Raw genomic sequence first — 14,216 nt, 5'->3', positions numbered from 1 at the left:
TTTTGATAATTATCCAAAGCATTGGTTTTATCTACTGCTGTTTTCATTATCACCTCATCTGCCTCGTCATCTCATCTGCCCCATCGCCCCCTTATCTGTCTCATCATCTCACCTGTCCCACTACCCCTTATCTGTCTCATCATCTCACTTGTCCCACTACCCCTTAACTGTCTCATCATCTCACCTGTCCCACTACCCCTTATCTGCCATCATCTCACCTGTCCCACTACCCCTTATCTGTCTCATCATCTCACCTGTCCCACTACCCCTTATCTGTCTCATCATCTCATCTGTCCCACTACCCCTTATCTGTCATCATCTCACCTGTCCCACCACCCCTTACCTGTGTCAGAACAAGCCATGTACTGGATGCCACAGAAGTTCTTCTCTGGTCTGATGCATATCGTGTAATCTTGGTTGGAGAGCTGCAAGCCTGTGCTCACGTCGTAGTTGAAGGACTTGATCTGCCCAGTCACCCCCGTCAGGTACTGCAGGCAGTCCGTAGGTGCTACAAGGAGGAACATTAAGTAAGTTTATTCAGGTAAACACAAATACAGTTACATAAATTATCATACATAGCAGCATATGTGTAAAGTTGTTGAATAAGATGTGAAGATGAGGTCAAGAAGAAAGAGAAGCAGCAGCAGAATGAACAGAAAAAATGAGGATAACAAATAAAAGAAAGACTAGTAGTGTCACTAACATGCCGATGCATGAGGTTTTCCAGTACCTTCATCATCTGAGCTCTCCACGTTTCTGGTCCCTCATGTGCCTCCAGGTTTTCCCAGTCAATCTCCTTGTGACTGAAATCACCAACAACTAGTAACTTTGCCTTGCCCATGTGGGCCCTTCTGGCAACCTCAGCTAGTGTATCAACCATTGTTTTGCTGCCCTCATCGTACTCTTGTTTTGGCCTCCTTCTATTCAGTGGCGGGTTGTACAACACTGCAATCACCATCTAGGGACTCCCAGTCTAAAATGTTCCTACTATGTAGTCCTTTGCTTCCCTTTTGTTCACTTTTTCCAGCTCCTCAATACTCCACTGATTTTTGATGAGCAATGCAACTCCTCCTGTTGTCATTCATATGAGCTTGGTTTCCGTGAGTGCTATGATGTCTGGGGATGCCTCAATGATTCTTTCGTGCCGCTCCTTACACCTATTCGTTATTCCGTCTGCGTTGGTGTACCATACCTTCAGTTTCTTTTCCAAGACTGTATTCTGGGGGTTTGTGGGGGCTGGTAGAATGGGAGACCTGGCAGAATAATATGGGAGGCTGCTGTATAGGCGGAGGTTTATGCTGCGGGAGGGTTTGTTCCATAGTCTGAAACATTGTTCCAGAATATGGAACAAAGCTCTTCTCCACGCTGAGGGACTGACCACCTCAAAACTACATCTTTAAGTGTGATGGACTGATTACATCGTCTTCACATCTCTACTGCTTCTGTAAATTCCTCTGTACTCGACTGAAGAAGCCTACTGTGTAGGCGAAACGTTTCGGAATAAAGATACCTAACGTATCGGTATTGTATACCATTGTTCTATTCAAGAACCAATAAATATGTTTTTTCTCAGAAAATTTAGTTTAAATATTTGGAGTAATGTTAGTGCCTGTGGTTTAGTGTCCCTTGACGCTGCTGTGTGTGTTGTATAAGAAAAGTTTGGTATGGAATGTTTAAGGTCATCTTGAAGTGGCAAAAAAAAAAAAAGCCATGAAATGAAAGAAAAACACATGGAATAAAATAATGTAATTTAGGAATTAGATTGTCCAGCATTGGAATGTTTAAGAGTAAAAAAAGCTAATTCCAGGAATTCTATCAACTCCCTGTCCAGAGTGGGAAGTAACTAAGATGCATGGAATTCTCGCCGTCAAAAACAGGAGAGTCGTTGAAGGCAGCTGTGGAATGAAATCTTTTCAGAGTAAGAGAGTGGGAGAACAGCAACATACGTGGAGAAAGTGGAGGGTCAAAGCAGGGGTGAGCTAAATGGGAAAGTTTCTTTGAGGATAACTGAACGGTAAAGAGCTGGAAAAGAGAAAAAACAATTGGCTGACGAGTAAGATGGATACGATGGTTTTCTCAGACCCCAGGGAAGGTGGTGGTGTGAAGTATACTGAGTTATGTTTTCTGGCTGGCTTTGAATCTCAGTCTCTCTCTCTCTCTCTCTCTCTCTCTCTCAAAGCAGTTAAATCGAAAGTAATCAGACAATACACACACACACACACACACACACACACACACACACACCAAAAAAAAAAAAGAGGAAGGGCCAAGTTTCTACTGGTACGAGCCTTTGGCAAGTGACAATTTATTCACACCTTAACTCACCTGAATAATCAGTATTGCAGGGGATCTGGCTAACCTTCACCTTCCACTTGCGGTCAAAGGCGGGACCCATAGTGATGAAGGTCAACACGGTGGGCGTAGTGGCTCCAGGGCCTAGGTCAACGTACACTGAGGGGGGGGGGTAACAATGGTCAAGCTTAATGACAGGAAGACTTTATTCATATTAGTATCTCCCGGGTGTTAATAACTCAGGACACCAAACAGTGTAACCTATTTCCACAGTGGTCTTCATGTCCTCCCCAGTGTGCGACCAGCAATAGTCAATTAACCCATAGGTTTACTGATAGTCAACAGGATATAATGGCTGTTATGAGACTTAACACTACATCCCACCTCAACCAGGACTCGACCCAAATTTTTTTCATTTTTGAACTTAAATGAGCTACCACCGCGCTACGAGGTCAGTTAATAGCGTCAGTCACGAGATGGTCCATAAGCTAAGAAGGACACGCTAGATATTGGTCCGGTTAAGATAAGGCAAGTAAGGGAAGAGGAGCCACTGTCAAGGGTAAAAGGAAGGAGAGTGAGGTGAGAAGGTTCCTCTCAGAGAAGCAGAGAAAACAGAAGCGTCTCAGGAGTTGGTGTCACCCGGGTGAGAATCTCTGGTGTTACCCGGGGCAGCATCTTTGGTGTCACCCCATGAAATTCAAGGCCGGGGGGGAGGGGGTTAAACTCCAGTTATGTCACTACTGCATGACCAGTGACAAATGTTTAGCAATGAGAACGTTTAAGGGCCATAAACTGAACAGGAGAATACGTTTCTGTCCAAGTCGGACCGAAACGTCGTCGTAAGCTCCTCTCTTCTATGTGCGGGTTATTTGTGTATTGTTCCAGTCACGGTATTGTGCCTTTTTGTTATTTATACAGGAGAATACTTCTTAACTTTATTAATGATAAAATAAATAATCGTAGTAATATTGAGTAAACATAAACTCAAATACCACTTGAAGTACAGTCAACACATCCTACATTTATTAATCTTCAACAATGCCAAAAAAAAAAAGAAAACTTGAAAAATAGAGAAAAACATTGCAATATCAGAGAAACACTAGTTCCGGTTTGACCTTGAGTACAGGTAACATCTCAGTGAATTGGCTCTTACATTTCCTTGCCTTCAGTTATGCAAAATCATCTATCACATCATCAAAATCAATGATTTTTCTCAATATAGGCTTATTTGTACTTTGTTATTATATAAAAGGCTATATAGAAACGAAGGATTCTTCTCTTATGTTGGTGCAGCACTGTTTTGGGCATTAGTGTCACCTTCTTTAGAGGCTCTGTGGTGTCACCCCCTAAATGGTGTCACCCATGGCGGCCCAACCCCCGCCCCCCCTTACGACGCCCCTGAGAGAAAGTAGGGAAGGTAGCCTGGAGAATAGAGTTAGGGGAAGATTCTAACAATGTATATAAGGAAAGATGAATATATTTTCCAAAGGTCTTTAATCCTACAGCCAGAAACATCAGCAGGGAGGATGATTAGACACCTGAGTCTTGTAAATAACAGGAAACAGAGTAAACATACACATACGAGGACGGGAAAGCATATAAATGCAGACGAGGCCCAGGAAACGTATATAAATACAATTCAATGGTGGTATTAAATTTCCATTCCACGTTTTATCAGGTATTGCAGGGTAGCATAAATTACCTCAGGTAAATGCAAGGTAAATGATGCTAATTATAAACAAAACATTAATATCTTGTCCTTAATAATTCACCAGCCGTAGGAATATTAATGTAATTGCTGGGTACTGTGGTGGTGGTTGTAGTGGTGGTGGTGGAAATAGTGGTTTTGGGAGAGGTACCACTACCACCACACTCTCCACTACTTGAGAGAGACGCAACACTTGTTCGCGCACCTCCTACACTTCCACTACTTTCGTTTTCACGAATTTCTTTTGTAGGTGACAGTGTGTTTCCTCGTTGGCAACCCGAGCGTGATGTAGTTCATCTAAGTGTACTGAACACACACACGCATACACGTACGCTCACATGTAACTCACACGCATGCGTACATGAAATTTCTCTCGCTCGCACACTTGCAAATGAGTACGCGTGAGCTACCGTACACACGCATGTACTCACCTATTTGTACTCACCTATTTGTGGTTGCAGGGGTCGAGTCCTAGCTCCTGGCCCCGCCTCTTCACCGGTTGCTACTAGACCCTCTCTCTCCCCGCTCCATGAGCTTTATCAAACCTCGTCTTAAAACTGTGTATGGTTCCTGCCTCCACTACGTCATTTTCTAGGCTATTCCACTGCCTTACAACTCTATGACTGAAGAAATACTTCCTACTATCTCTCTGACTCATTTGTGTCTTCAACTTCCAATTGTGGCCTCTTGTTTCTGTGTCCCCTCCCTGGAACATCCTGTCCTTGTCCACCTTGTCTATTCCACGCAGTATTTTATATGTCGTTATCATATCTCCCCTGACCCTCCTGTCCTCCAGTGTCGTCAGGCCGATTTCCCTTAATCTTTCTTCATAGGACATTCCCCTTAGCTCTGGAACTAACCTTGTTGCAAACCTTTGTACTTTCTCTAGTTTCTTGACGTGCTTTATCAAGTGCGGGTTCCAAACAGGTGCTGCATACTCCAGTATGGGCCTGACATACACGGTGTACAGTGTCTTGAATGATTCCTTACTAAGGTGTCGGAATGCTGTTCTCAGGTTTGCCAGGCGCCCATATGCTGCAGCAGTTATCTGATTGATGTGTGCTTCCGGAGACATGCTCGGTGTTATACTCACCCCAAGATCTTTCTCCTTGAGTGAGGTTTGCAGTCTTTGGCCACCTAGCCTATACTCTGTCTGTGGTCTTCTGTGCCCTTCCCCTATCTTCATGACTTTGCATTTGGCAGGATTAAATTCGAGAAGCCATTTGCTGGACCAGGTGTCCAGTCTGTCCAGGTCTCTTTGAAGTCCTGCCTGGTCCTCATCAGATTTAATTCTCCTCATTAACTTCACATCATCTGCAAACAGGGACACTTCTGAGTCTAACCCTTCCGTCATGTCGTTCACATATACCAAAAATAGCACTGGTCCTAGGACCGACCCCTGTGGGACCCCGCTCGTCACAGGTGCCCACTGTGATACATCATTACGTACCATGACTCGTTGTTGCCTCCCTGTCAGGTATTCTCTGATCCATTGCAGTGCCCTTCCTGTTATATGCGCCTGATGCTCTAGCTTCTGCACTAATCTCTTGTGAGGAACTGTGTCAAAGGCCTTCTTGCAGTCCAAGAAGATGCAATCAACCCACCCCTCTCTCTCTTGTCTTACTTCTGTTATTTTATCATAAAACTCCAGAAGGTTTGTGACACAGGATTTGCCTTCCGTGAATCCGTGCTGGTTGGCATTTATACTCCTGTTCCGTTCCAGGTGCTCCACCACTCTCCTCCTGATAATCTTCTCCATAATTTTGCATACTATACACGTCAATGACACAGGTCTATAGTTTAGTGCCTCTTTTCTGTCTCCTTTTTTGAAAATGGGAACTACATTTGCTGTCTTCCATACCTCAGGTAGTTGCCCAGTTTCCAGGGATGTGTTGAAGATTGTGGTAAGTGGTACGCACAACATATCTGCTCCCTCTCTAAGGACCCATGGAGAGATGTTGTCCGGTCCCATTGCCTTTGAGGTATCGATGTCCCTTAGCAGTTTCTTCACCTCCTCCTCATCTGTATGTATGTCGTCCAACACTTGTTGGTTTATTCCTTGTTGGTGTCCCCATCTGGTCTGTCCCCCCAGAGTCCTTCCTGTCTCTACTGTAAATACTTCCTTAAATCTCGTGTTGAGCTCCTCACATACCTCTTGATCGTTTCTTGTGAGTTCCCCACCTTCTTTCCTCAGCCTTATCACCTGGTCCTTGACTGTTGTCTTCTTCCTAATGTGGCTATACAGCAGTTTCGGGTCAGATTTGACTTTCGATGCTATGTCGTTTTCATACTGTCTCTGGGCCTCCCTCCTTATCTGCGCATACTCGTTTCTGGCTCTTCTACTAATCTCCTTGTTTTCCTGGGTCCTATGCCTCCTGTACCTTTTCCATTCTCTGTTGCACTTAGCTTTTGCCTCCCTACACCTTCGGGTAAACCAAGGACTCGTCTTGGTCTTCCTATTATTTCTGTTTCCCTTGGGAACAAAACTTTCCTCTGCCTCCTTGCACTTTGTTGCCACATATTCCATCATCTCGTTTACTGATTTTCCTACCATTTCTCTGTCCCACTGAACCTCCTGCAGGAAGTTTCTCATACCTGTGTAGTCCCCCCTTTTATAGTTTGGCCTGTCCCCTTCAGTTCCTGTTACCTTCTCCACTTGTAACTCTACTATATAGTCAAAACTCAGAACCACATGATCGCTAGCTCCAAGGGGCCTCTCGTAAGTGATGTCCTCGATGTCTGAACTGCTCAGGGTGAACACAAGATCCAGTCTTGCTGGCTCATCCTCCCCTCTCTCTCTGGTTGTGTCCCTGACATGTTGATGCATGAGGTTTTCAAGTACCACATCCATCATCTTTGCTCTCCATGTTTCGGGACCCCCATGTGGCTCCAGGTTTTCCCAGTCGATCTCCCTGTGGTTGAAATCGCCCATTACCAGTAACTTTGCTCTGCTCGAGTGAGCTCTTCTTGCCACCTCAGCCAGTGTGTCCACCATCACCCTGTTGTTTTCTTCGTACTCCTCTCTTGGCCTCCTGCAGTTCTGTGGTGGGTTATACATCACTCCAATGACTACTTTATGTTCTCCGGACTGAATTGTACCTACAATGTAGTCTCTTTCTCCAATCATGTCCATGCCTTCCATTTCCTCAAATCCCCATTGGTGTTTTATGAGCAGTGCAACCCCTCCTCCCCCTCTACTCCTTCTATCTTTCCTCAGGATCTGATATCCTGTTGGGAAGATTGTGTCTGTTATTATCTCAGCGAGTTTTGTTTCTGTGACTGCTATGATGTCTGGGGATTTTTCACTGATTCTTTCATTCCACTCCTCATGTTTATTCATTATTCCATCCGCATTTGTGTACCAAACCTTTAGTTTCTTTTCTATCATTGTGGTCATGCAAGTATATTGGGGTTGGGGGAGGGAGAGCCTTGGTGGGGGCCTATATGGGGCTGTGGTGTAGGTGGGGTATGTGTTGATGGGGGTGGGGTCAGAATGCCCATAAGGGACAGCTGTTGGGGTGAGGTTTGTGATATGGGGGTTGGTGGCAGAGGGAACAGTGAGTGGGTTGGAGTATAGGTTGCTCAGTTGCGTTGGGAATGTCGCGGGTGGGGTCTTTTGGTGGGAGATTCTGTGGGGTGTGTTTGCCCTTCCTCCTGTGTCTGGGTCCTGCTCATTTTCATTGCTTCTCGTTCCTCCTTGCGTCTCTGTACCCTCTCTTTCAGTGTAGTCCTTTCTTCTTGTGTTCTGTCGCGGTCGAGGTATACTCTCTGGTACCCCTCTTTGTCTCTCAGTCTTGCTTTCTCTTGCAGAATCCTGATTCGAACTGATTCTTCCTTGAAAGTTACTCTGACAGGCCGTATCCTTCCACTCGCAAACCACCCAATTCTCTGAAAATTTGTCACCTGGGTCATATTGCCCTCCCCTATTGTTTTCATGATGCCTTCAATCATTTTTTTCTCCTCCTGTTTTATTTGAGAGACGCAACACTTGTTCGCGCACCTCCTACACTTCCACTACTTTCGTTTTCACGAATTTCTTTTGTAGGTGACAGTGTGTTTCCTCGTTGGCAACCCGAGCGTGATGTAGTTCATCTAAGTGTACTGAACACACACACGCATACACGTACGCTCACATGTAACTCACACGCATGTGTACATGAAATTTCTCTCGCTCGCACACTTGCAAATGAGTACGCGTGAACTACCGTACACACGCATGTGCAAACGCATTCGTGAAAGCACATAAATACAGTAATGTAATTCTGAAATACAATACTGGCAGGTTAATACAGCTTGCAGATGTGGGAGACTGAACTATCAACACAAATTCACAACATACGCAAGGGAGGCTACACTAGTATTTTTAATTTGAAGCGGGAGTGAGGTATCCCATTCCCCCCTAATCCCCTCTCTAAAATAGGTGGTTAAATATGTATAGGTAATTTATAATGTATCCTAGAGTTAAGAATTATGAAAGATTTATATATATATATATATATATATATATATATATATATATATATATATATATATATATATATATATATATATATATATATATAGTGAGACAACCATCTTTTATTGAAAAGAAGATAAAAAGGAGATATAATAATCATATATAAAATAAGGGGATAAAATAAATAAGGCAAAATTCTAAGCATCATCAATAGGCTAAAACAGCTAAATGCTTGAGAAGCGATGTCAAAATGACAAGAAATTATTTCATAAAGACTGGTAGATTGCTGAATCCAAGAGTCGGGAGAGAGTGCTAGAACCACTTGAAAGATCACATAATTATATGACTAAATATTCGGAATAAAGCATCATGGGTGTATCCCTTTTACTGTAACTGCAAATTTGATAATCACACACACACACGCACGCACGCACGCACACGCACCACACACACACACACACACAAGGAAGTAAGCATGAAACTCGAAGGTAGAAGTATTCACGACCGAGGAATGATAGCTAGCACAAAAAAATAAAGGCATTACCACACACTCCTTAGCCATAAAGTATTGACAGCAATATATAATAAACATACATCTGAAGAAGCAGGACACATCAAAGGCGCTGATACCATAAATACTGAGGTAGACAGCAGACACTGTGCAGACCACTGACAAAGATCTACAACAAATTATTCGACTCAAGAGTACTATCAAAAACTCCAGTAAATTCGTTTATAAAGGGAAAATTACAAGGAATCATTACTAACAAGATAAAACTATCAAGAGGTTGAAGATGCAGGTTAACATAATATCCCGATGTTGTTATTTTAACTTGCTAACCCATACGGATAATTCAACACTGTAATTGTGATAATAGCCTTTAGGAATCTGAAGAAGACGCTTAGAATGTACCTGGTATACGTTGGTTCAGTAGTGGAGGACCTGGGACCAGTGTAAAATCTTGGCTTACTCAGCCAGAAAAAATCTTTAGACAGATCCTGGATTTGCTGCAAGAACGAACCCAAAGCTGAGAGGTCTGAGCTAAGAAGAAAAGCTAACAAAAGCTTGATCTTTCATTGCTAGAATACAGGAGACCCAGAGGAGGTTTAATTAGAAATTATAATATACTCAGAGTCGGACAGAAATAGGGACAAAAACCGAAAGAGGATACAACTTGAGACTACGTTTAAATAAGCCTACGGTACAAATAGTTATTTCGGTGTGAGGGTGGCCAACTAATGGAATATATAAAAATGGGTTTCGAAAAAAAAGATACGAGAAAATCAAGAGTTGTGATAGACACATTTAATCGTTGTTCAACGGTGGAGGCCAAGTGATTAAAACTCCGCAGAGACAAATGGGTAACTACATATTAACTTTCTTCCTTAGTGTACTCACTCTGGTTGCCCGTGTTGGTACCGCAAATAGATGGGACAGGTGTACCACCTGATACTGTGAATCTGTCGTTGATACACTGATGGTCCACTGTTTCTGGCTGTGATATCATGAAGGTGTCGAAGTCTAGCCTGAGGAAGAAGTTAGTTGTGGGTCATTATTATTGATATATGTGCCACAGGTGGTGGTTCGTGGGTAACAGGATGCAGTGTGGGGCGGCAAGAGGAAATTTGTGGGCAATATAATGGGGTTTGTTAGTAGGATGGGATTCATGGGTAGCAGAAAGTTGTTTGTGAGTATTAGGATGTAATATGTGTGTAGTACAATACGGTTTTGGGATTTGTCAGTATTAAAATATGGTTTGTGGGTATCAGGTTGTGATGTGTTGTTTGTAGAAGGATGTGCTCTGTTGGCCATGGTTTTTGTTTATGGGTCGTACATTGTAGTTTAATAAATGGAAATGGCTTGCAGATCCAATTTGTCATTTAATTATTTTGACTAGACAGTTTTGGGTTGTTAGGAGTTTTGTTTTGGTTGTGGAATTTTGAGTGTGTCCGTCGTTTCAGACAGAGCGAAAGAGAGACACACAGACAGACAGACAGAGACTCGTCAAGAAAACTTTACTTCAGAAAGTTGTATTTTCCAATTTCACCCGCGATTGGGGGTATTGACCGAAGTCTTTTTTTTTTATAACGCATACTGAAAACCCTTCCACAATGTTTTATTTCTTTGAAACTTGACGTTTGTAAGTAAAAGAGACGAGGAATGGTTTTAAGAATATATTCGACCATATATATGTAAGGACACATCTCCATACTGGGACGAATCCTACCCTCCTTCCGACTTATTCTGCAATATTCTTTCTGTATGACCAGACTGTCTCAGTTCTACTTCTGACTTCTGAATGTATCTCTCAACCTCTCACACGGCCTTCTGATTTTTACGCTTTTTATTCTGTGGACTATATCATCGCTGCATATTGCTCTCAAACATTACATCTCTGCTGCTTCAAGCCTCTCCATCCTTGCAACCTTCAATGCCCATGCCTCACACCCATGCCTCACGCCCATGCCCCACGCCCATGTGAAAGTGCTGATATCAAAATACTCTGATTTGTATTCTCTTTTGCTCCCTTGTGACTTTTTTACGCAGACACTTCAACACTCCACCCAGCTCTCTCCCCTCGTCTATTCTATAGTTCACTTAGTCTTTCATAGACTCATCTGTCAGCATTTTCACTCCAAAATATTAAAGTACATCCACTACCAGCATACTCCCTCAAAACGCAGTATGTCACAGACTATTTTCTAAATTAACTTTTGCTCCAATCATCACTTTCTTTTATGTTCACTTTTAATTTCTTTTTTTACACATCCTCTCAAACTCCACCAAAAGCTTGCAACTTCTCTTCACCAGAAACAAAACGAGAAAATTAAATATGGAAGGAGGGAAATATGGAAGGATAGAAATAGGAAAGGAAGGGAATAAGGAAGAAAGGGTAAGGGGAACTTAAGAAATGAAGAGGACGAATATTGCCCATAATGCATTCTCATATACTAGTGGCTTTCTTTTGTGTTAACGATGTATTATTACCTATAAACTACATTATCCTTGTGCAACACAAAAAATGTATAAAAATTTGAATATGATAAACAGAGATTGTAAAAAAAGAAGAGTCCACTCACCTGAGTTGACAAATGTTGTTGCTGATCTTGTTGACGGTGAGTTGACAGGAACCGACGTCGTTGTAGGATTTTGGGTAGTTTGTGTTAACGAAGTAAGTGCAGTTCTGTGAGGTCATCCCTCCACACGATTGTTGAACTGTGGAGGAATGGATGAGAAACTAAGAAGAATGTTCAGAAGGGAAGTTTGTAGAAGGGGAAGTTGAGATACCAGAGGTGAAAGAGAAAGTTAAGGGTTTACTTATGCCACGTGAACCAAATTTTATATCGCTGAGTACAAATAACGCAACTTATTCCCACTACTGTAACACATAACAGCCTTGAACATAAAGCAACTTAAAGACTTACTGAACCTAGCTTAAAGACTTACTGAGCCTAGCTTAAAGACTTACTGAGCCTAGCTTAAAGACTTACTGAGCCTAGCTTAAAGACTTACTGAGCCTAGCTTAAAGACTTACTGAGCCTAGCTTAAAGACTTACTGAGCCTAGCTTAAAGACTTACTGCGCCTAACTTAAAGATTTACTGAGCCTAGCTTGAAGACATACTGCGCCTAGCTTAAAGACTTACTGCGCCTAGCCTAAAGACTTACTGAACCTAGCTTAAAGACTTACTGAGCCTAGCTTAAAGACTTACTGAGCCTAGATTAAAGACTTACTGAGCCTAGCTTAAAGACTTACTGAGCCTAGATTAAAGACTTACTGAGCCTAGATTAAAGACTTCCTGAGCCAGCTTAAAGACTCTCAGGCGTCCCAGATCGAGAGTACAAATTTTTATCGAAGACAGTAAAATATACCAAAGGGGTTTTAAAATTATGAAAAAATATTGAGATAATTTAATTGGCAAATTGCAAGTACTGAGTGTGAGATTATCAACTCACTCATTATCATGTAGAGCAGGCTACAAGAACATTGCGTATGTGTCCTGTGTTTTAAAATTACCCTTGACGCACTAGTACCCTCACACTCACGTATACAACATATACAGCAGGAGCCTGACCCATTCGTGCCCACACACTCACAGACACAGCAGGAGCCTGGCCTGCTGGTGCCCGCACACTTACAGACACAGCAGGAGCCTGGCCTGCTGGTGCCCACACACTTACAGACACAGCAGGTGCCGGAGCCACCAGAACAGGTACCGGAAGCAGCTCCTCCAAGATTCTTGCAGATGTTAGAAGAGTAACAAGTACCATTGTCCCCTGAAGAAGCAGTACAGGGGCCAGTGACGATCCGAGCCGCGGAGAAGAGATTGAATAGCGGTGACACTGAGAGTTTGAAGACTGCGGGAAGGGAGTTATCATGGTTAATAATTTACAAGAGTAAATATATTAATATATATCTGGATACAGTAGTTTGTTGGATTATGTATTGGTAGATAAAAGACTGTTGAGTAGACTTCAGGATGTACATGTTTATAGAGGGGCCACAGATAGATCACTTTCTAGTTGTAGCTACACTGAGAGTAAAAGGTAGATGGGATACAAGGAGAATAGAAGCATCAGGGAAGAGAGAGGTGAAGGTTTATAAACTAAAGGAGGAGGCAGTTAGGGTAAGATATAAACAGCTATTGGAGGATAGATGGGCTAATGAGAGCATAGGCAATGGGGTCGAAGAGGTATGGGGTAGGTTTAAAAATGTAGTGTTAGAGTGTTCAGCAGAAGTTTGTGGTTACAGGAAAGTGGGTGCGGGAGGGAAGAGGAGCGATTGATGGAAGAAAAAGTTAGCATATGAGAAGTTTTTACAAAGTAGAAGTGATGCAAGGAGGGAAGAGTATATGGAGAAAAAGAGAGAGGTTAAGAGAGTGGTGAAGCAATGTAAAAGAGAGCAAATGAGAGAGTGGGTGAGATGTTATCAACAAATTTTGTTGAAAATAAGAAAAAGTTTTGGAGTGAGATTAACAAGTTAAGAAAGCCTAGAGAACAAATGGATTTGTCAGTTAAAAATAGGAGAGGAGAGTTATTAAATGGAGAGTTAGAGGTATTGGGAAGATGGAGGGAATATTTTGAGGAATTGTTAAATGTTGATGAAGATAGGGAAGCTGTGATTTCGTGTATAGGACAAGGAGGAATAACATCTTGTAGGAGTGAGGAAGAGCCAGTTGTGAGTGTGGGGGAAGTTCGTGAGGCAGTAGGTAAAATGAAAGGGGGTAAGGCAGCCGGGATTGATGGGATAAAGATAGAAATGTTAAAAGCAGGTGGGGATATAGTTTTGGAGTGGTTGGTGCAATTATTTAATAAATGTATGGAAGAGGGTAAGGTACCTAGGGATTGGCAGAGAGCATGCATAGTTCCTTTGTATAAAGGCAAAGGGGATAAAAGAGAGTGCAAAAATTATAGGGGGATAAGTCTGCTGAGTATACCTGGTAAAGTGTATGGTAGAGTTATTATTGAAAGAATTAAGAGTAAGACGGAGAATAGGATAGCAGATGAACAAGGAGGCTTTAGGAAAGGTAGGGGGTGTGTGGACCAGGTGTTTACAGTGAAACATATAAGTGAACAGTATTTAGATAAGGCTAAAGAGGTCTTTGTGGCATTTATGGATTTGGAAAAGGCGTATGACAGGGTGGATAGGGGGGCAATGTGGCAGATGTTGCAAGTGTATGGTGTAGGAGGTAGGTTACTGAAAGCAGTGAAGAGTTTTTACGAGGATAGTGAGGCTCAAGTTAGAGTATGTAGGAAAGAG

The 14,216-nt window shown here is 42.5% G+C and overlaps 1 protein-coding gene across 1 annotated transcript in view; it reads right to left on the bottom strand.

Moving 5' to 3' along the window:
* The window catches only part of LOC128693142 (uncharacterized), a 34,345-nt gene that overhangs the window by 6,267 nt on the left and 13,862 nt on the right, over positions 1-14,216 (bottom strand). The window contains exons 3-7 of the mRNA XM_070089559.1: positions 12,638-12,814; positions 11,538-11,673; positions 9,856-9,983; positions 2,326-2,451; positions 344-508 (exon numbers count right to left, since the gene is read on the bottom strand). Of these exons, the coding sequence (XP_069945660.1) occupies positions 344-508; positions 2,326-2,451; positions 9,856-9,983; positions 11,538-11,673; positions 12,638-12,814 (732 nt within the window). The remainder of the gene's footprint in view (positions 1-343; positions 509-2,325; positions 2,452-9,855; positions 9,984-11,537; positions 11,674-12,637; positions 12,815-14,216) is intronic.

Source organism: Cherax quadricarinatus, chromosome 28, assembly GCF_038502225.1.
Source record: "Cherax quadricarinatus isolate ZL_2023a chromosome 28, ASM3850222v1, whole genome shotgun sequence".
NCBI classification, from domain to species: Eukaryota; Metazoa; Arthropoda; class Malacostraca; order Decapoda; family Parastacidae; genus Cherax; species Cherax quadricarinatus.
The sequence above is the reverse complement of the archived record's forward strand: the minus strand, read 5'-3'. Positions and strand labels throughout refer to the sequence as shown.